At 37.4% G+C, this 21,279-nt stretch overlaps 1 protein-coding gene across 1 annotated transcript in view; it reads left to right on the plus strand.

The window, feature by feature from the left end:
* Positions 1-1,163: 1,163 nt before the first annotated feature.
* Positions 1,164-21,279, plus strand: part of Meox2 (mesenchyme homeobox 2) — a 55,957-nt gene continuing 35,841 nt past the window's right edge. Inside the window, exon 1 of the mRNA XM_021202060.2 lies at positions 1,164-1,966. Coding sequence (XP_021057719.1) covers positions 1,453-1,966 — 514 coding nt within the window. The 5' untranslated portion in view covers positions 1,164-1,452. The remainder of the gene's footprint in view (positions 1,967-21,279) is intronic.

Genomic DNA, 21,279 nt, shown 5'->3' on the forward strand with positions numbered 1-21,279 from the left:
CATTTCCAGGAGCACAGGCTGTAAACCTGGGGGAAATGAAGCATGATAGCGGGGGTCCACTCTGAGGGAATGGTAAGTTTGCTATCTGCTTAAAATAGAAAGGTGGTGAGGAACAGAATGTATGCCAGGAGAGCCAGCTCTGTGAGCTAAAGAGAGATTTCATTTCTCAAAGACTGAGAGTGGACTGTGAATTGGCTCCTGCAGGGTTAAGCTGGCTAGGAAGGGTGAAGCTGGGAGCAAGTTAGACTTGCTCATTTGACATTTCTTCGGGTTATTCCTGACCCCCCCCCAAAAAAAAACAAAAACAAAACAACAACAAAAACAAACAAACAAACAAAAAAAACCTTCCTCTGTGAGCAAATGGCGAGACAATTGAGCGACCTGGACCGGTAAAGAGAAGTAGGGGTGGGAAGAGGGTCAGAAAAAGAAGGAAGGGGACACCACTTAGATCAACACTTGTGTGCCACCAAGGCACCAGAGCCTACATCCACCTCTGCTTCGGGCGCACACCCCGTTGGATATCTTTCCTTTCTGCACTCAGGGTAGCACTGTGTGCTATCCTTGGTGCACAGCTCTACAGCCTCTGCCCTGGCTCAGGGTTTTCTAACAATCTATTCTCAGACACCTAAAGGGGAATAAACCTAATGTGTCCCTGTACGCGGGAACTGTGAGTGGCCTTGAAGTTGGAAAAGATCGACAGACTCAGCTCTTTCCCTTTTCTTGAACTCTAGTGAGTTCTCTGTGATCTGCAAGGTCAGGGAGTAGTCAGGGAGCGCCTGCAGGTGACCCCAACCCCCACCAGGGCTGAGAGATCTAGGTTTCAAGCTCAGTGAGCGAGTCAGAGACACAGGGTGTTGGCTTAGCGAAACCGAGTGCCTCTGCATCTGGCCATGGGAACCTATGGAACAGATTGCGGTGATTCTGAGCGACTGAGGCTCTGGGCGCACCACTAGCTGTGGTGGAAGCTCCCAGGGCCCGATGGGCGTGGGGCAGCCGCTCCTGTCCTGCCAGCAATGGGAACTGGAAATGAGAGAGCACGGTGGCGCTGACTGAGCGGGAGTTTTGGAGGGAGTTTGCATGTGGTCAGCGCTGGGCTCCTAAGCCAGCCCCCAGCTCACATTACACTCTATTTATAACCTCTCAGAGCCATTCCCCCCCCCCCTGAAAGCAGTTCTCTGGGACCACCTTCTTTTGGCTTCCACCTCTCCCACACTTGACATCTGAGCAGCTGCGAAGGAAGCTCCTCCAGGTCCTAGTGTTTATACGTGCAGGAGACTGGCCGCTAAGGCTCAGGACTGGGATTAGCCGGCTCTGCTCAAACGCGCGCGCGCGGCTTTTATTTTAGGAGTGAGTGGAGTAAAGTCTTAGGATTTCCAGTGAAAAGTGACAGCGCTTGGTGGACATTCGGACCGTCCTTGAAGTCTTCTGCTTGGAAGCTGAAACTTGCATGCCATGGAACACCCCCTCTTTGGCTGCCTGCGCAGCCCCCACGCCACAGCGCAAGGCTTGCACCCCTTCTCCCAGTCTTCTCTGGCCCTCCATGGAAGATCTGACCACATGTCCTACCCCGAACTCTCCACATCTTCCTCGTCTTGCATAATCGCGGGATACCCCAACGAGGAGGGCATGTTTGCCAGCCAGCATCACAGGGGGCACCACCACCACCACCACCATCACCATCACCACCACCAGCAGCAGCAGCACCAGGCTCTGCAAAGCAACTGGCACCTCCCGCAGATGTCCTCCCCGCCAAGCGCGGCCAGGCACAGCCTGTGCCTGCAGCCTGATTCGGGAGGGCCCCCGGAGCTGGGAAGCAGCCCTCCGGTCCTGTGTTCCAACTCATCTAGCCTGGGCTCCAGCACCCCTACAGGGGCCGCGTGCGCACCAGGGGATTATGGCCGTCAAGCGCTGTCACCCGCAGAAGTGGAGAAAAGAAGTGGCAGCAAAAGGAAAAGCGACAGCTCAGGTGAGTGCGGGCAAAGCAACCCAGGGGAGAGTGCGCTCTGGATTAGGAAGATGCAGGGAGGTGTGGGATGGTTCTCATAGAAAGACAAACTGTGAAGCCACTAGCTAGCCTTTCCACGCTCTGGTGGCCGAATTCATCCATGAATCGTCTGCCCTGTAATTCGGGAGCACGTGTTTCACTGAAGTTAATATATCTACATCCAGCCGTTCAAAGCCCTCCAAGATCGCAAATCAGTTTTCCAGGAGTGGTGAAGAAAGAGCAAGTGACACTATGCAAAATCGGTTAAGGGAGCGTGGCGGGTCCATCCTTGAGTTGGGAGGGGTGTGCTCCTTGGGCTGCAGCATCCGCTGGGCATGCGTGCCTGCGTGCTTGTGTGCGTGCATGCGGTTCTCCTTGACTTTTTCCTTCCAATTCCCAACTCTGAACAGCTAGACTTTTCCTATCCTTAACTGGGTTTCCAAATTATTGCGCAATACCTCGAACTTTAACCGGATTTGAGAAAATACGAGAAAAAAAAAAGAAAGAAAAGAAAAAGAGAAAAAGAAAAAAAGAAAGAAAAAGGAAAAAGATAAAAAAAATAAAGAAAGAAAAAGAAAGGAAACCTAAAACTTTTTTTTTACATTTTTGCTTTCAGAGTTCCTTAAATAGCACCTTTCTTAAAATGATATTTAAAACACACACACACACACACACACACACACACACACACACAGAGAGAGAGAGAGAGAGAGAGAGAGAGAGAGAGAGAGAGAGAGAGAGAGAAACCCAAACATTCTGTTTATTTGGTGGAAAAGACATTATCTAGTAATCTAGAAGTGTTTAAGGAATACCTCTGAAAACTGTGAATTAAGAGTATTCTTCTAGTAATTACACTCATATGGTGCTAACCTGGGCGGGGGGGGGGGGCGGGAAACAAGCAAAAGCCCCAAATCAACCAACCAACCAACCAACCAACCAAAACAAAATGTTTGAACTTTGATTGTGGAAAATAAAAGCCTTCATCAATTGAGTGGTGCTTTGAGATGCAGTGGAGAGAGGGGACAGATAGCAGCTCTGACAGTGCTGGAAGAAGAGGCAGGAAAGGTGTGGGTAACTTGAGTGATCCAACAAAAGAGGAGCCTCCCAAAAGAACTCAAGTGCCTGAAAGTCCAATAGCCAGTGCATCCTGGCAGCACAGAGAAACTGAAAATTTCCAGGAACCACAACAAAGCCCTTAACTATATTCCTCATTGTAAATGTTTTTCTTTCTTTTCTTTCTTTCTTTCTTTCTTTCTTTCTTTCTTTCTTTCTTTCTTTCTTTCTTTCATCTTCTCTGTCGTTACAAGGCAACTTGGATACAGATTTTGAAAGATGTCACTTAACTAGTACAATGTTTGCATATATTTAGTTTTCTGTGTTAGTGGCTTGAGAGAGCATATAATTCTAGGCATTAGTTTTAAGAATTGAAAAAAAATAGCATTTAAAACATTTTAGGTAAGGTGTTCTGCAGTGTAGGGCAGAAAAGGCTGTGTATTTTGTAATGTGTTGAAAGATGATAGAAACTTTCTTGACCTCGGTGTGGGGTGACTCCTTCCTTCCCCACCTCACTGTTGAACTTGTAATTTTTCAGGTCCTGGGTGAACTTTTAATGCTTCATCATGATTAGTTATGTCTAAGAAAGTGGTCATCAGTGTCATTCTGTTTACTGGTTATCTCTCTCTGTATGTGAAATCCTAAGATACCAAAAAGGTTCCTAAGAAGGCATTAGAATGCACCGGGTTTCCCCAGATTGGGCATTTATGAGCAGAAACGCATGGATTGCCTCGGCAGGTTGGTAGCTACTTCAGGGAGGACCAGAAGCTCTGATTCCGTGTTTTCTTTCCGCAAGGGGGAAACTGCGCTGCTTCTTAGCTAAATATTATTTGCGCACACGAAGGAATTTTTTTTTTCAGGCACAAGCTATTTTTGGTTGGGGAAACAGGGAGAGTGAGACTAAAAACTGACTTCCTTAGTTTATTTTAACAAAAATGGTCTTAATATTGACCAACCCTGGTTTCCATCACCTTTATCAGGGGCAAATAAGCACATAGCAAAGAAAAGCTTGTTTTTGTGTTGTGAAACTCATTTAAACACCAAAACAAGCAAAGAGAATAAACATTGGTGCCAACTCCGTGTGTATTAATAAGTTACAAGGACGGGAAATACAATCTTTAGGAAGCCTAATGTTACTGGGATTGACTTAGAATGAAAGTTTCCATTGATAGAATATCAAAAGTCAAGCATCAATTTTCTTGGTACACTATTGAAAATAAAATCAATGTCTTCAGGCTCTGAGTTAATAACGGTTTGATCATAGGTATGCTTAACTCCAAGCCATTCTTTCTCCTATTTTAATTTATACAACGAACATTCAATTTAAGGTCAAATCATTTCATAGTATTGTGAAAACATTTTGACTTATGATACAGCAAATTAACAGAAAATATTTATAATCCTGTTCTGTTATCAATCCTTACTTGGCACAGTTTGGCTATTGTACCCTTCATAATTAATTAATGTTCAATAAATTATATTGGACAATCTGAGACTTAGGACTATATTAGATGAAAACTAAATTATGCAAGAATTTATTTATTTAGGCATTTTATAATCACTGTATATTTATAGTTGGCCGTATAGACAGTACCTTAACCTATGGCAATGTTGGAACCTCAGTTAGAAATTAACTGAGTTAATTTCTAATAAGTACCAGGATATAGTATTAAACAACCAAACCACATATAAACTTTGCATTTTAATCCATAGTAATAACGCAACAATTTCAATATAAAATACCGTCCAGTATTTTTGTTCTGCAAACCTACATGAAAGCAGACTTATACAAATACAGAAAGCTTACCAGTATAGAAGCAAATGTTTATAGACTTTAGACTTCCATTATAGTTAATTAACAATTAAAAATAGCCAATTTTAAGAGAAACTTACGACATTTTCATAGTATGTGCTAAACAATTTTATAACTTCAAGCCAGCTAGCCTTTCCAGCAATGTTAGTAAAGCCAACATCTGCCACTCCTTCAAAGGGACTCTTAAAGTTACAACTGTGCTTAAAACAATCAGTACGAGCCAGGTGATTCTGAAAAATGTCTATAAATACTGTGAACTTCTTGGCTTCAATTACGCAAAGCAATATATTAGTGGGCATGAATTGCTCAGTTTTGTTAAAATAGATGTACTCACTTAATCTAACCAGCTTTTATGTAGTTAATATACACCATTTTGTTATACATATTCTGTAGACATCTTAGATTAATGAAAATAAGCACACATTTTTATTTTAAGGGATAAATTTATAACGATGCTTATTCCAAAACTGCAATGAATAATTTGGGGATGTGGATTTTTGGGGGGTTGAGTCATATTATATTTTTGTAAAGTTACAAATATTTATAGCTATTACAACACAAAATATTTAGTTTCAAATTATGTCAGTCTCTGTGTATGCCTATATGGAATGACAAGTGTTGTATCTAAACTATACTACAAGCTAATCTCAGAATAATGTCAATTTCCCCTGACTCTATTGTATTCTTCGGTATTCGAATCATCATGTTTTCTGAAAATAAGCAAGTTTGTAATTTATCTGTGTTACTGGATTATAACTTTTGTATTTTCTTTAGGATAAAATGCAATCTTTAGGTTTGCAGTTATCAAGGAGAATTGAGAACAACTTAAATATTTTTAAACTATAGCACACAAAATGTCACTGTGAAACTTTCTAGAGTATTAGCTTAATTTTCAATGAGACTAATTTTAAATGGTGACCTGACTTTAAGAAAACAAATGTAGGTATCACTGACCTACATGCGTGGCCTCATTTAAACACTCTCAACATCAAGATTAAGAATTCCTTTTAAATCAAGGTCTTTAAACTTGAAAGTGAGCAAATAGAAGTTGCTTGCATTTCCCTGCAGATCTATTTTTGTGGTTGCTCCTTTTCAAGAGAAGAACAACCAATGAGAGAAATGGCAGCAGATTCACCTATACTGAACCCTGACATCACCTATGTAAACATTCATATTTTATAGTAATTATTAGTGAAAACCATTATGTGGGTATTCTGTAAGCAAAGTCCAAAACAGAAAACTAAAAAAAAAAATGCCATCATTTATATTTTCTGTCTGTGTTTGGAAAAACAGCCCCTTCATCATAGTGCTAGAGAGTGTAATTTATATTCATGGTAAGGCCTAATCATTGCAACAAAAAAATTTCAAATGAAAGTTACATATGAAGGGATCATTTTTCCTGTCATATTTTTTCATCTGAAAGATGTCAGTTTATGAATGAATAAATGAATAGGTGTAAGTTTAAATTTTTTCAGATAAAAATTATATTACATATAAAATTACACATAAATATAATTATAATCTAAATCTAATTTATAATTTCTCTAAATTTAAATATATAATTTTAGAATTTATACTCTGAGCATTGCTGTAAAAGTTATAAATATCTATGACAAATTAAAGAAGGAGTAGATAATATTGATGTTTTGGAAAATAATTTATGTGTAAGAATGTCTTAATTTTATCTGGTCTAATATTTGTGATTTCTGTCTCTTTCAAATTGTTTATAATTCAAAATTTTGATTTCATTCATATTCTCTAATTTTCCATAACACCCTTTATAATAATAAATGTTTTTGAAGAAAATTATCCTGTGAGATGAGAGTATTATCAATAGTCTCATTCCTCGATGATTATAATCACAAAGTCAATAGGATCAATTCTTAGTTGGTCAATTAAATTCCCTTATCTTGGGTACATAGTATTAAGGACTGATTTCAATGACTTGAACTTTTTTAAGAAAAAGAAAAAAAGAAAGAAAGAAAGAAAGAAAGAAAGAAAGAAAGAAAGAAAGAAAGAAAAAAGGAAAGAGACACAGACCACAATGTGTGTCCTCAAGTTTGAAAGCTAAATAAGTAACTTATTTCGTATTTAACCTATTTATGTTCTGTCACATTTTTTAGAATATTTCACTCATTGACATAGTTTTGTGGTTAGCACTGATCTGATCATGTTTAAAGTACATTAAGACAGTAGAGAGTGCATTGTCACGCTGTTTTTAAGGATGCTGCCTTGAGTAACTACGTTGATCTGAAGCTCTCAATCACAGCACATTGCTCTGAGCAAAACAGGTCCTTACTAAGTCACAGTCATCAGTGCGGCCGTAGCTATGGAATATTTTACTCTATGAGGCAGAATGGTCTCCAAAGTTCCAGGCTTTAGTGTGTACCCTGGGTATCATCTGTTTGAAGACAGCATGACATGGCTCTAAATCTGGTGTCTCCTTGAAAAGTTCCTCCTGCTTTTACTATTAGGCTGAAAGCACAAGGCATTTGTTTGCCAGGTAAGAAACTGTCCTGTGCAGTATGTAAACCTCTAAAACCCATTTCCACTTCACTATTAGTGTAGCTATATGTCACATTCTGGGTAGAGGGAACCTAGGTGGCACAATGAGCATGTGAGAATCAAAGGACAGCTTTGTTATATCTGTTCTCTCCTTCTGCCTTCATGTGAGATTGGGCTCAGGTCACAGGCTCGCACTACCAGCATCTTTACTCATTGAAACATCTCCTAGCTAAAGTATGTAAGTCTTGTAAAACCCACCCATAACGGTTCTATTCATTCACATATTCAAAACTCAGGAATTATCTTTACACTTGAGATTATTTTAATGTAAATCCCTTGGACATTTGTGTAATTAAATTAACAGAAATTATGTGGTGAGCATATGCATTTATATTTTATCATATGGGTTAATTGTTGATTTTCTTCAACATTCAAAAATTTAAATTTATAATTAAGAGTATTCTATTATTTATGAATTTCCATGCACTATGTACTTACATTTTCAATTTAAATACATTTCTAAATTTGTACATTACTCTCTATAAGTTGTGAACTCTACATTTTTTGCATGAGTTCTATATTTTATAGATGTGTTGTTTTCTTGTGCTTTTGTGTGAGCAAAAATGACCAGGCAAAATTTATATTGTTATTATACATTTTGACAAAGGATTTGTGAAAGATCTTTAAACAATAATTGCTTTGCTTTCTCTATTTTAGACATAGTATGTGGTTAAATTATTTTCAATATATATATTATTGTTTGCTCATTTAAAATTTAGCATTTGCTTCAGATTTTAAATATTCTAAGACATTTGCAAATGATGGTGACAATATTTAAGTCTTTGAAATTTTTACTTTAGTTGAGAAATATAGCACATTTATAAGACTCATAGTTCTACAAACTATTTACTGGTTAAAGCTTTAAATTACAAAGTTGCTTTTACATTTTTCATAATATCAGTTGGTTTTCAAATACCTTTGAATGCCATAACATTTGCTTTTATAGCTTTAAATGCTATAAATTTGCTATTAAACTCATGTAGGCTACACTGATTAAAATTATGAGTATGGGATATTTAATTTTTGTGTGGTATTGAGATTGATAGTGTTTGCTTTTCATAGATTTTCTTAGTTTGATTGTATTTTTGTAGAAAGCCCAGTTGTTAAGGAAGTGAGGGCAGGTTCTTGAATCAGGTAAAATGTAATAGCTCCACTTCAAGCATATGTTAGAGTAATACATTTATACTCAGTCTTATAGATAAGTATGCATATTAACACCAAGACAAAATTCAAAATGAAGTTTCTTGATAAGATTACATCTGAATTAGAGTTTCTTCATTAAAGGCTGCAATATCTTAAATGTTTCTACTATAAAATAAAACATTAAGCTTGCTGATTGCATAGCTGTTTGGAGACTCCCACAGGCTGGATCTGGTAATCAATGATACTCACAAAAGCCAGAACTGGCAAGTGTCCTGCAGTGTTTGTGGTCTTTTGTTTTTCCGTTTCTATTCTCTATACACTTCAAAAATTTTCCATAATACTCCAAGGAGGAAATAAATCAGAGCAGTCTTACATGACCAAAGACTAGAAAATAATTCAAATGAATCACCTCATGGTTTGGAGGAGAGAGACAAACAGGACAGCCCAACTTAAGTTGGCAGGTGCCAGTTGAGTTTTACAAGCCTAGATTTTACTCTTTGAAAACAGAGCCTTAAAGCTGTGCCAAAAATGACACCCAAAATACACTTACTGCTACACTGTTGTAGTTACTTTCAAATGCAGGGATAAAATGTATGCAGTGTCTGTAGACTGGCTTCTTGGGCAGTCAGAACTGCACAGGCCATGATGGCATGATAATTCTTAGCTACCTGGAAACTACCAACAAGCTAAACAGATGTATTTATAATAAGTTTAAACAAGTGAAATGGATGGGCTCTCTTATCAAATGAATGCAAAGAATATCCCACAAAACCGTGAATTTACAAGGTAAGAAATAATTCTCAGGAAAATTTAATTTGTTCCGTCTAGTACTCTAGGCACTGAATGAATAAACTTTGCTGTGATTTTGGTAAAACATCAGTAAGTTGGCAAGTGAGCCTCAGATTGTAAGAACTCTTGGAAACTGCTTTCTGACAGAGTATATTGAAATCAAGTAGTATCTCTCCCTATTTAATATTTTTCAAAAGTAAAACAAGCTCTCAGTATGTTTACTGCCTTCAACAATTAAAATCTCCACAACCATAAGCTGTGTTTACACAAGAGGATTTTTTTCCTCATTGAAAATATAAACGAGTCTGAATGTATTAAACGCGACAGAATGTAGATGTAAACTTTTGAGACAGAATGAAATGCCAGGAAAGCCAGAGTTCAGGCATCCACGACTGGAGCCTGCTGCTGCCCACATTTCCAGAATTACCACTTTGTGAACATCTACATCCAAAGTTTAATATATATATAATATATATATATATATATATATATATATATATATATATATATATATACACACACACACACACACACACACACACACACACACACACACACACACACACACACATACACACACACACACACACTTACTTTTTCTTCTAGGACAGTTTGGTATTAGGAAGTGAAACTTTATCAAAATTATTCTTGAAAACATACATGTTTGGCGAGATATAAGGAAGTGATAGCACCGTTTCCTGTGTTTGAAGACTTAGCCAATAGTTAATACATCATAAGGGGCTTGTCTTAGTCCTTACTCATCATATCAGGCAAGGAAAGAGATGGCACACTCCTAGGGCAACTAATAGTGAGTCTGTTGATAATTTGATGATGAGTGGTATGTGATAGGGAAAGTAGGGAAGCACGGGGCAAAGAAGAATCACCAAGCTCTGTCCATAATCAGGTGATAAAGACAAATCCTGGGAGCTTTCATTTCAGGCCCAGCACAGCCTCAGGGCAGAGGTGTTCTCTAAAGGCTGGGATTTCAATAGGTCAGGGAAAGCCCATCACCAGTCTTCACATCCTCTGGCCCCTTAGTCTTGCTCCTCACTGTCTAGAACTGATAGGTTCTGGGGAAAGGGGGTAGGGAAATTTTCTTTACAGAGCAGCCCCTGAGAAGCTACTGATGCTCCAGTAGATGTCCTATACTTCTGCACATAGAAATAGTACCAAGAGGACATAGTTTCGAAGCAAAGGATCACATGAAGTAAGGGGAAAGTGGTCATGGGCATAGACGAGAAATTTGAATAGAGAATTAGAAAAAAGAGTTGTAGTGATATGTTCAAGCACACTGAACTTGTGGATGAAAAGCCTCAAATCTGACCTAAAGGGATTTAAGCTATGAGGAAGATTATGGAGAGGAGTCTCAAGGAATGCACAGCTAAATCAAAAGTCCTGTGCTGCCTTACTAGGTGTCACTGTGGGCTTGAAATGTAACTCCGCTGTAGCTCATTTCCCTGGAAACTCCCAGCCAAATGAACATGCACAAGGCACCAAGGTCTTGCTCTGTAAGTATCACTTATTATTTTATCATCCATGAGAAGGGCAGTTAGTTACCTTGTGGGTATCCATTCTCTGAGCAGCGTGCTTTCTGGCATCTATTTTCCTTTGTTATCATTATTAGGGTAAGAAGAGTTGCTTGCCTAATGGAATGCTACAGACAGAAAGCAATCTGCACCATCTCTAGAATAATTTCAATGGCATGTTTCTGGAATACAAGGCAGATTTAGCCAGGCTATATAAGACATTTTCAGCCTGCAGTCTCTATTGCTTGGGGATCACCTTTCTTCTAGTCTTGAGCATCTCCTGTTTTTAATAACATTATATACTGGACAAAAAAGAATAAAGTTGTACATAAACAGACATAAACACATATCCAGACATGTACACATGCACATTCATACATTCACATAAATGAGTTCATATTGGACTATTCTTCCGTCAAGAGATAGGGCTCCAATTAACCAGATTCAAACATGGAATGGAACCTCCACTTTCAGTTAACTTAGAGGGAACATTTTCATGCTATCTTGTGTGGTGTATGGCAGGGCTGTAGCTCTTTGTTATGTTAGCTACTTCAGTTAACTGCTAACCAACGAGAAACCTGAAAGAAAAAAAAAAAAAAAAGGACTCCATAAAGTAGATCTCATGAAGAATTCCCATGAGTTTGGTTTGGTGATAGTTTCTTTGTATAAAGAAAATAGTAAATTTGTCTCCTTGTGTATAGTTACATTCCTGATTTATACTGCTCAGATGAAGGCAAGACCGCAGCCAGCACAGAACAGCAACACTCCCTGGAGTTTTAAGTTCTGAACATAAGCTACATTCACTTTATTTAGTTTATTTTCATGCATGGAACCCACCTTTCAATGTGGAAAGTTCAGAAATGCTCTAAAACACACTTCATGTTTATATAAGTGACGGTCTTCAGCACTTGGTTTTGAATAATTACCAGTATTAAATCTGCATATCTTAAAATGCGCTATTAGAAACCTCAATGAAGATTTAATTTCTTTCAAACTTGTTGACTTCACAACAGAACAATCCCTGTGATGCGGTGTTCTCAAACAAGTGTCTGCTCCTTGGCTTACTGCAGAACATGTAAGGAGAAAAAATTGCTACATGCCCAATGACTGATGACTTAGCAATAGTGGGAAAAAACTAATTGCATTGTACAGTTCATTAACCCTGGTTTCAAGGTGGATTGATTTCTCAGTTTATTTGGTGTATCATAAACTATAATTGTTCAATAGATCACCAGACTCTGGACTGGATACTCAGAGGGAGTGAAGTCATTAGTCAGTTTTGCAAGGGCTTGTCTTAGGTTATGGGCGTTACCCAGTGAAGTTAAATAGGGTTTGTCTTTTCAGCCTAGTAATGGATAGCTGATTTCTAGAGTCTAATTACAGACTTAGGCCCTAACAAGGAAAATCTCAACCTGTACTTTCAAACCTTAAGGTATTAGTCCTCTGGCAAAAATACAATTATCAGTTAACAAAATGTAATTATCAGCATGCTTTACTTAGGGGTAAATAGATTTTTCTCTAAATTATATGATCTTTTGGGATACTTTTCATTCTCCTTTTGTGCATATGGACGCTGGTAAACTGCCTTAGCTTGGTTTTATAGCTATGCTTATTCTCACATTAAGAACAAAATTGCATGGCTTTTTGACACACCACACAACATACCAGAGCATCCTACATTTTATATCCTATAGTATACAGATGAGCTATTGTAAGTAATAGATATTTATATGAACAAAATCACAACAGTGTGATCCCTGTACACATATTTTGTGTAACCATTTGGGATTTGAAAAATTATTTCCTGTTTTGAAATGTTAATGTTTAATTTTTTGTTAAGTGATGTTTTCTTATAGTGTAAATGTCTTTTTGTGTTCTCTGTGAAGTCTTCTGTTCTCTCTATTCTTTCTCCTCTCTCTCCCTGTCTCCTTGCTAAATCTATTGACTTTGAAAATTCACCACATTCTCGTAAACCAGTACAGACTACCTGTTGTATTTATTCTAAACAGAAATGCTTTTCTTGATGCCCTCCTGTCTTGTTCACACCCATCTCCCAGACAATCTATAAACACTAGATTCATCTACTCTTCTGAATACAGTTAACCTTACAACCTCCTTAGTCTACCAATGCTGTCCTCTTATGTATTTATTTTCCATAATTATCATAATTATCCATATATTACCACTCTCTTAAAACACAGATTCATTACAAAAATAAGGGTAGTTTTCCTGTGTATTTCAGTTTCTTGTTTAAACACAACTCAGTTTCAAAAAAACAGAAAATAATCCCAGAAAATATCCTACTTGTACACACACACACACACACACACACACACACACACACATGCGCGCACACATGTTTGCATCTCTCTCTCTCTCTCTCTNTCTCTCTCTCTCTCTCTCTCTGTGTGTGTGTGTGTGTGTGTGTGTGTGTGTGTGTGTGTGTGTGTGTGCGTGCGCTTAGGTATAAAAAGTAAGCCTTCCACATGTAATCAAGTGCTCTACCATCTAGATACACCTCTACATAATTAAGCCTAATAACTAATTTACAAGTAACTTCAGAGTAATGATCTCAGCTGACACTCTCATTTTTTTTCTCATCAGCTCTGGGCATAGTAGGCTGCCAGTGTTTTGAAACATGTAGATGGATCAAGCACACCATCAGTGTTTGTATCTGTTCCCTTCCTACCTTTATTACTTCGGGATCAATTTAGTGATTTCCTGGAGTAAATATCCTGTGAGCACCAGTTCAACTTCTGTAGCATACACTACAGTTCCTCTGCTTGGAATCCTATATTAATTTGAAATTAATCTGTACTTATAGCATAGACATTCAATTATAAGCCTCGACACTTAGAATGGGTTATATCTTTCAAAGATAAATTACAAAGCTTTATATATACCGAATCTTGTGTGGAATCAAATTTTATTTAAAATCTGATGTACCAATTGATTCTGGAGAGGATTTTTGCATGAAAATATTTTACATAAAATATATTGCTAGTATTTGGAACACAATCATAAACAGTATTATTTATAGTAGTGGCTAGATTTACAATCTATAACAAGAATAGTTAAAGAAGAAGAGGAATGTGCACATCCATTTACGTTGTTACTAAAAGTCAGAAAATATCTTACAGGGTTCATGTTTTTCCTTCCACCATGAGTGTCTCAGTGATCAGTCTTGGGACGTCAAGCTAGGCAGCAAGTGAATTTGTCCTCTGAGCTCTCTCTCTGGCCCTGCCACGAATAGCTGTCAATACTGGTGTTACAGTGGAAGTAAAAGAGACTTCATGAAAATGTTGATTTCCCACTTAGCATGATCAAGATAGAGGAGAGCTCCCATTTGTTACATTGTTTATTGGAATTCACAGCAGTAAAAGAGCAGAGAGAATAGAATAATGAGCTTCCACGATCCTTATTTTCAGTATTTATCAGCACATGGAGATGGAATTTCACTTATGTTATCTTTTTTTTCTGTCACATTTTATTAATTGTTTTCAGATAACTCTCAGCTTATTGTTTTATCTTGACATTAGTATGTTCTAGCTGTCAGATTCAACTATAGGTCCGCTCCATAGATTGTACTGTAAACTTAGACGACACTCCTTAGCTGTTGAGGCCATGGGACCTGGAGGAGAACTTACTACTGTCCCTTTCTTAAACCAATATAACCTCTAAATGCACTCTCAATATTAAACTTACACTGATAGATCAGTGTAGCCTTCCCTTCCTTCATCAAACTGTTTTAAACAGGGTGAGGTCAGTATACAAAGACATACATATGTACTCAAAACACAGAGGAGTAACTTACTGTGGGGCTACCTCTCTGAGTAATATATTTACAAAAGACCCTTAAACTCAAGTCACAGAGTCCATCAATGAAGGATGGAAGAGAAATATGTTAAAAAAGCAACCATATCAGTGCATCTGTTGAGTGATAGTCTCTTCAAAAACCATGAGGGACACAAACGAGATGATAGAGAGGAGACATTAGATTGGGGAGACCTTGGAGGTACAGATGAGGGTAAATATGATCAAAATACATTGTATAAAAACCATCACAGAAATAAGAATATAATAATAATATTATTATATTAATTATCTTTAATCTTTTTTTACAGTCCAGCTTTTATCCACCTCCCGGTCAGCCCTCAGACAGTTCCTCATCCCATTCCTCCTCCCCTGTCTCCAAAAGGATGTCCCCACCCACCCCACCACCAACCACCCTCAATCCCCAAACCCATCCTACCCCATCCTACTCCACCTCACTCCACCCTGACAGGCCTCTCCACTCCCTGTGGCCTCAAGTCTCTCGAGGGTGAGGTACATCTTCTCTCACTGAGGCCATACCAACCAGGCAGTCCTATGCTGTATATGTGTTGGGAGCCTCGTACCAGCTAGTGTGTGCTAGCTGGTTGGTGGCTCAGTGTCTGAGAGGTCTCGGGGGTCCAGGTTAGACGAGACTGCTGGTTCTCCTATGGGGTTGCCCTCCTTCTTAGATTCCTCCAGCCTTTCCCTAATTCAACCACAGGGATCCCTGACTTCAAGTCCATTGCCTGGGTGTACATATCTGCATCTGTCTTGGTCGGTCAGTTGCTTGTGCAAATATGTTCCTAGGTGGTTCCAATGTTTGGTTAGTGCTGAGAACTACCGATCCAGATAGTCTTGTGTCTTGAATGAAGTGTTCTGCATATCATCCTTTCAACACATGGAAGACAATGGTAGACATGGATTTTCAATAGAATAGAATAGACCATAAAGAAGTAATTGTATATCTGCAGTTATCACCAACATTATGCTATGGAGTAGAATAGCTACCATATATCTGTGACCATTTAATGAAAAATTAAAAAAATAAAAATTAAATTGATAAAGAGTCCAGTGTTCAGCGGCTGCCTGTGGCTGCTTACTAATGAACTGGGCAGTGCAGGTACAGGGTGTTTCCACCACGGAGAAACACAAAAGTCTAATTTAACATTTAGCTAGCTAACAGGCATTGGGATGTGACTCAACAATGTAAGAACTTCAGAAAACTCAAATACAACAAGAAGACAAAACACATCTAAAAGTAAGATATAAAAAAAGTCCAATAATTTCCTAAAAGTCTTTTTGTAGAAATGTTTAAATATGTGTCATCTTAAAACTGTTGTTAGTTGACTATATGTATGAAATCTGAGACTTGGGCAGTTATCAGAATAAACACATAGTTGGAATATTAAGTCTTTTAATTATAAATATACAATGAAATTTAAATAAAATGTGTAACAATGGATATAAATATGAAAAGCAGAATTTTAGACATAGTGAAGCAAACAATAAAGCATATTTAAAAACGTAAGGTCAACTAGGGAGATTCTTTTAGGCCTCTAGAGGGATGGGGAGGAGAACATTTTTCTGGGAAAGGGTGGGGAGCATGCCAGGAAGTAAGCTAAATTTTTCCAAGGAGAAAGTATGAAAGTTAATAAAATCAGACAGTGGCAATTAATGACATAGCACTATTAACATACAAAGTTTCTCAAAAGATCCTATCTTTTGTAATCTTTGGTTTGAATTTCAAAATTGTAAGTCAGGTAGCTAAAGGAAAGAAGAAATAATGAAAGGAGAGGTTTTCCTTCTTTTTAATAAAGAAATTAAGAATAGCTTGTTCATCTTGGCATATGGAAGCAGCAAATGCAGGGAAGAGTGAAATATGGGAGTTTCACATCTATAGTACAAGGCATCTGGGCTGCTGGGCTTTGGCCACACATTACTCAATAAACTGCCGCAACCGCAGAGCTCTGTTCCTGTGGGTAGCAGGCTGTACATCAGTGAATGAATTTATTAATAGAGAATAATTGAGGATTAATATTTGAAACTTTTATGACTTAAAAGAATTTATCCAAGTAAAAATGTAGAAAAAGTTAATGACTGCAATTAGCCGGGATAATCTAAGGAACACAGAATGCATAATACATGTGTGAACACACACACACACACACACACACACACACACACACACACACACACACACACACATACACACACATAGAGAAAGGAGGGAGGGAGGGAAAGAGAGAGAGACAGAGAGAGAGAGAACCAAACACAAATAACTATCAAGGCAGACATCATTTTGCAAAGGTTCTTTTGGAAGAAAGTGAGTTCAGACCAAAAATAATTTGCAATAAAGTTTTATTGGCAGGGTAGAGGACAAGGGAAACATTTTACTGGTTTACAGTGATTAAAATTTACGAGTTCATTTTTTTCGCTGAGACTTTACTCATATTACTGGTAGTCTCAGCAAGTATATGTGTGGATGTGATAATCTACTTTGGATTAAGACATCGATATTATTCCCGATTTTATTGCTTCCTCCATAGACAATTAAGTAAAGGTAAGATACTATAACAAAAAAAAAGTCCTTAGAAGCACAGCTATGAAACACCTTTATCAAAGAAACTACAGTGCATTGCTGAGTGAAGTAACCTGATGCCTGCCCTCAGAATAATAGGTAATAATAGATAATAATTGGTAATAATAGGTAATTTCTGCACTGAGTCACTTGCCTTGAAAATTCTAAATGAGAAAGTCAAGCCAAACCAATAGGAAATTTAGATATGTTATTCAAAGAGGATTGGGATGAAGTGCCTTTCTAATTTAACTGTATCCAGCAGAAATGCTGAGCCACTCAACATTGTAGCCACATGTAGATTGTTATTGACCGGTTTCCTCAGAAAAGAGTTGTGTTGTTCTCTGGACACACATTGTATCTCCCCACAAATTTCTCTATTTCTTCAGATATTTTGAACTTTATTTTTTTTTTTTTATGTTTTATAATAGAAACACTTCATCTTGGATCACCTTTTGACCTTAGGAAGTGTCATTAGTACTGGTTGATCAAAGATGGATTATTTTTCAATGTAATAAAGTGAATGTTATTTTGAGGACTGGTAATTAGGATTATCTTAGCCCAGCCCCTCTCCCCCAACCCACACATATGCAATAGCTTTTTTCATAGGTTTGGGATTCTCTAAGGGCACTGGCTTACACCCACATATCTGCTGAGGCTCAGGGTACACCAAGATGAAGAAACACCTTCAGACCCTTGATGTAGACTAGAACAGAAACAAAGGACTGAACTGACGTGATAAACACTCCCACCAACAGCTTTAAAATCTTTGGAAATGTGATGAGGCTTCAGAAAAAGAATGACTGATACCTGTGTCAACTGCTCAACTGCTCTCATCCTGTCTTGCATTTTAGTTTATATATATATGTATATGTATATATATACACATATATGTATATATATACATATATATATATTTTATATTTCATATATGCATATATGAAGACTCACAAGGCTTGGCCTTTGGAGGAACAAATAATAGGCCTTGTTAAATAATATCAAATGTAGGGTATGATTTAGGATCCTATAATCATGAACAGAATCTGTTTCCAGGATATTTTTTTCATTAATGTTATTAATTCTTTCCATTTAGACATTCCTTTGTATTATGCACCAAGGTTTTCATGGAAGTCATTAGGAAAACACGAAATTAATTCAAAATATTTTTCTAAACTAGGGATGGTGCTCAGTGGTAGAGGCCTTGCATTCTGTGTGCAAGGCCTGTGGTTTGAACTTCAGCACCTTAAAATAAGAGAACTGGAAGGGATTTTGAAACACAGCCAAGCCATTCATGATGTCTTAGGATGAGAAAATTGAGGAGCAGAGTGCCAACTTTAAGATCAGCATATAAAGGTGCTTTTGATAGGGGCCCTTCCTATTCCTTCCTCTTATATAATTCATTCTGAAGTTACCTCCTTACATTTATGAAGATACCATATAGCTAAACCTTTACTTTTAGAGATGATTAACCTGAATTGTTTCAACTGTAAGGACTGTGCTAGTGTATAGGCATATTATCCTAATCCCTTCTTGCTATTATTCAATTGCTAGTCTACTGATGTGAAGACATAGCCATTTCTTTTACTTTAAACTAACCCTGGAAGGAATGAGTTTTCATAGATGAGACCTTAATGTCCTTTCTGTGTGGAATTGTTCTTTTTAGTGAAAAGTGATCAGATATTCAGGAATTCATGCCTAGTCTTAAAGTGTTATGAATATACCATTGGTAGATGACAAATATGTAATACTGATGTTTATTAAAATATTTCATGAGCTGGAATATGGGGCAGTTATTTCCAGTAGTGTTTTGAAATATCAGGTATCATACTGAAATCCTTATGATTCATCATGGTTTGTTCTATTATCTTTATATTACTTCCAAAATATATTTCAAATTATGTTTGTTAAGAGCCTTTTTGTCCCAATATAGGATAACCCCTTTTCTTTTCTTTTCTTTTCTTTTCTTTTCTTTTCTTTTCTTTTCTTTTCTTTTCTTTTCTTTTCTTTTCTTTTCTTTTCTTTTCTTTTCTTTTCTTCAGTTATATGAAAAAATCATGCACATTCATAAATGCGACTATATTGAATTGCATGTGTTTGATTTGCCAAAGCACACATTATCTTGAACATTTAGAGTGCAGTTACCAGGAAGCTTGTGCTGTAAGGAAAGTGCTTTTGTGTGATGTCCACTTAACCAATAAATCTGTCATCACCAAATGGTCTCTGTTTCCTCCGAAATAAACAAATCAATTTTGAGTCCTTTGATACAGGAGACCTCCAGGAAAACAAAAGTCACTTTTGCTTCATCCTTCAAAATAACGTTTTTCATAAGTGGATATAAGGTTCAAGAAGACCAGGAGTAGTGGGGTCTCCACACCTTATACAAAGTGCAAAGTAAGGGCAGTTATTAAAAACAAAACCAAAACAAAACAACAACAACAACAAAAAAGCCATAAACCTTGACTCACCAAAAGTGTTTCCATAAGCCAAGAAGGGAACACTTAGGGAAAAGCTCTAAGAAGAGAGCTGACATTTAGGAAATAGGGACTCAGCATAGGACAGGGTGGTGAGTGCAGGTTCTAGTTAAATTAGCCATGGGGTAATTTTACCTTTATATTACTCCATATTATAGTTTTGGGTTCTTTTTAGGAGGTGGAGTTTGTAACTCAGGCTTGCTTGGCCTTATACTTCACAGTCTTCTTTGATCCAGATGATCTTCATGTGAGAACTTTAATAAGAAAACCAGTCATTACTGAATAGTCAGCAGCAAGCACTGATTAAGATGAGGCTTCCTCTTATTTGATTGTATGTATGTTCTCAGAACATCCTAAATATATATTTTATTATTATATATCTTAATCAAAACAAAAGAATGCCTTTAAATTAAATGCCTGTGGATTCTATCTAGCAGTTAACAAGGACACATGGACACCAAGACAAGACAAAATAAACAAATGTTGTCTGAGCAAGGAAGATTGGAAAGTGAGTAAGATATAAAGGAAATTCACATTAAGAGGAAAACGGAAAGTGTGTTTCCATATTGTGTTTAATTTTTTACTGTTTATCATAGTTGCTGTGTGCTGGTATCTGGGTGAGTGCACACATATCACAGCATGTGTGTGGAAGGCAGAAGATAACCTTGAGCAATAAGTTCTCCTCTATGTGGGTTTCAGGTCTCTAGACTTTTTAATGGCAAGTGTTTGTGTCCAGTGATCCATCTCACTAGCCCTCCAAACTAGTTTTGAAAGGATTATCTTCAAGGATGTGGCCCTTGAGAAGCAATCTGTGTTCTAATTGACAGATCTGTGCTCATACACATTCAGGCAACACTAAGTGGACTCAGTGGGTTTTTAAAACAACAACAATAACAAAAAGAAAGCAAAAAAGCAACGCCTGAAATTGGTGACATTGGGAAGGCATAGGCAGGGAGGGACTGGCAGGTACACACATTATATGCATGTATGAAACACTCATAGAAACATACCCTTTTCAATAACAGAAAGCATTTTTAATTTGCCTTTCATTGTTATTAACATAATTATTAACACTATCATTATTAGTTGATTAGCACCTTCAACTGTGTATTCTATTTGTTCCATCATAACAGCAAAAAAAAACCTGCTTGATAAATAAAAGTTTCATTTGAGCGAAAAATGTTTTTCATCTAATCTTTAATAAACTTATTCAAAGTGGATATACTGAAAGAACCAAGAACCATTTTCTTTCTGCAGCTTAGGGGCAGAAGCTTGTTTCTAACACTTAATTTCTGTGGAGATTCCCTCCTATTTTGTGGTAGTTCTTCCATTCACATCGCTAGTGCTTTGCAGCTCTTTCAGACTTCAAGTAATTTGCATACTAATTGTTTTCTTACAAAGACTGAGAATGTAACTTGTTTACTAAGGTGCTTGCCATAAGAACATGAGTTTTAGCCTCTTAACTCTCTCTCTCTGTCTCTCTCTCTCTCTCTCTGTCTCTCTCTGTGTGTCTCTGTGTCTCTGTGTCTCTGTGTCTCTGTCTCTGT

The sequence above is a fragment of the Mus pahari genome, chromosome 7 (genome assembly GCF_900095145.1).
Source record: "Mus pahari chromosome 7, PAHARI_EIJ_v1.1, whole genome shotgun sequence".
Taxonomy (NCBI): Eukaryota; Metazoa; Chordata; class Mammalia; order Rodentia; family Muridae; genus Mus; species Mus pahari.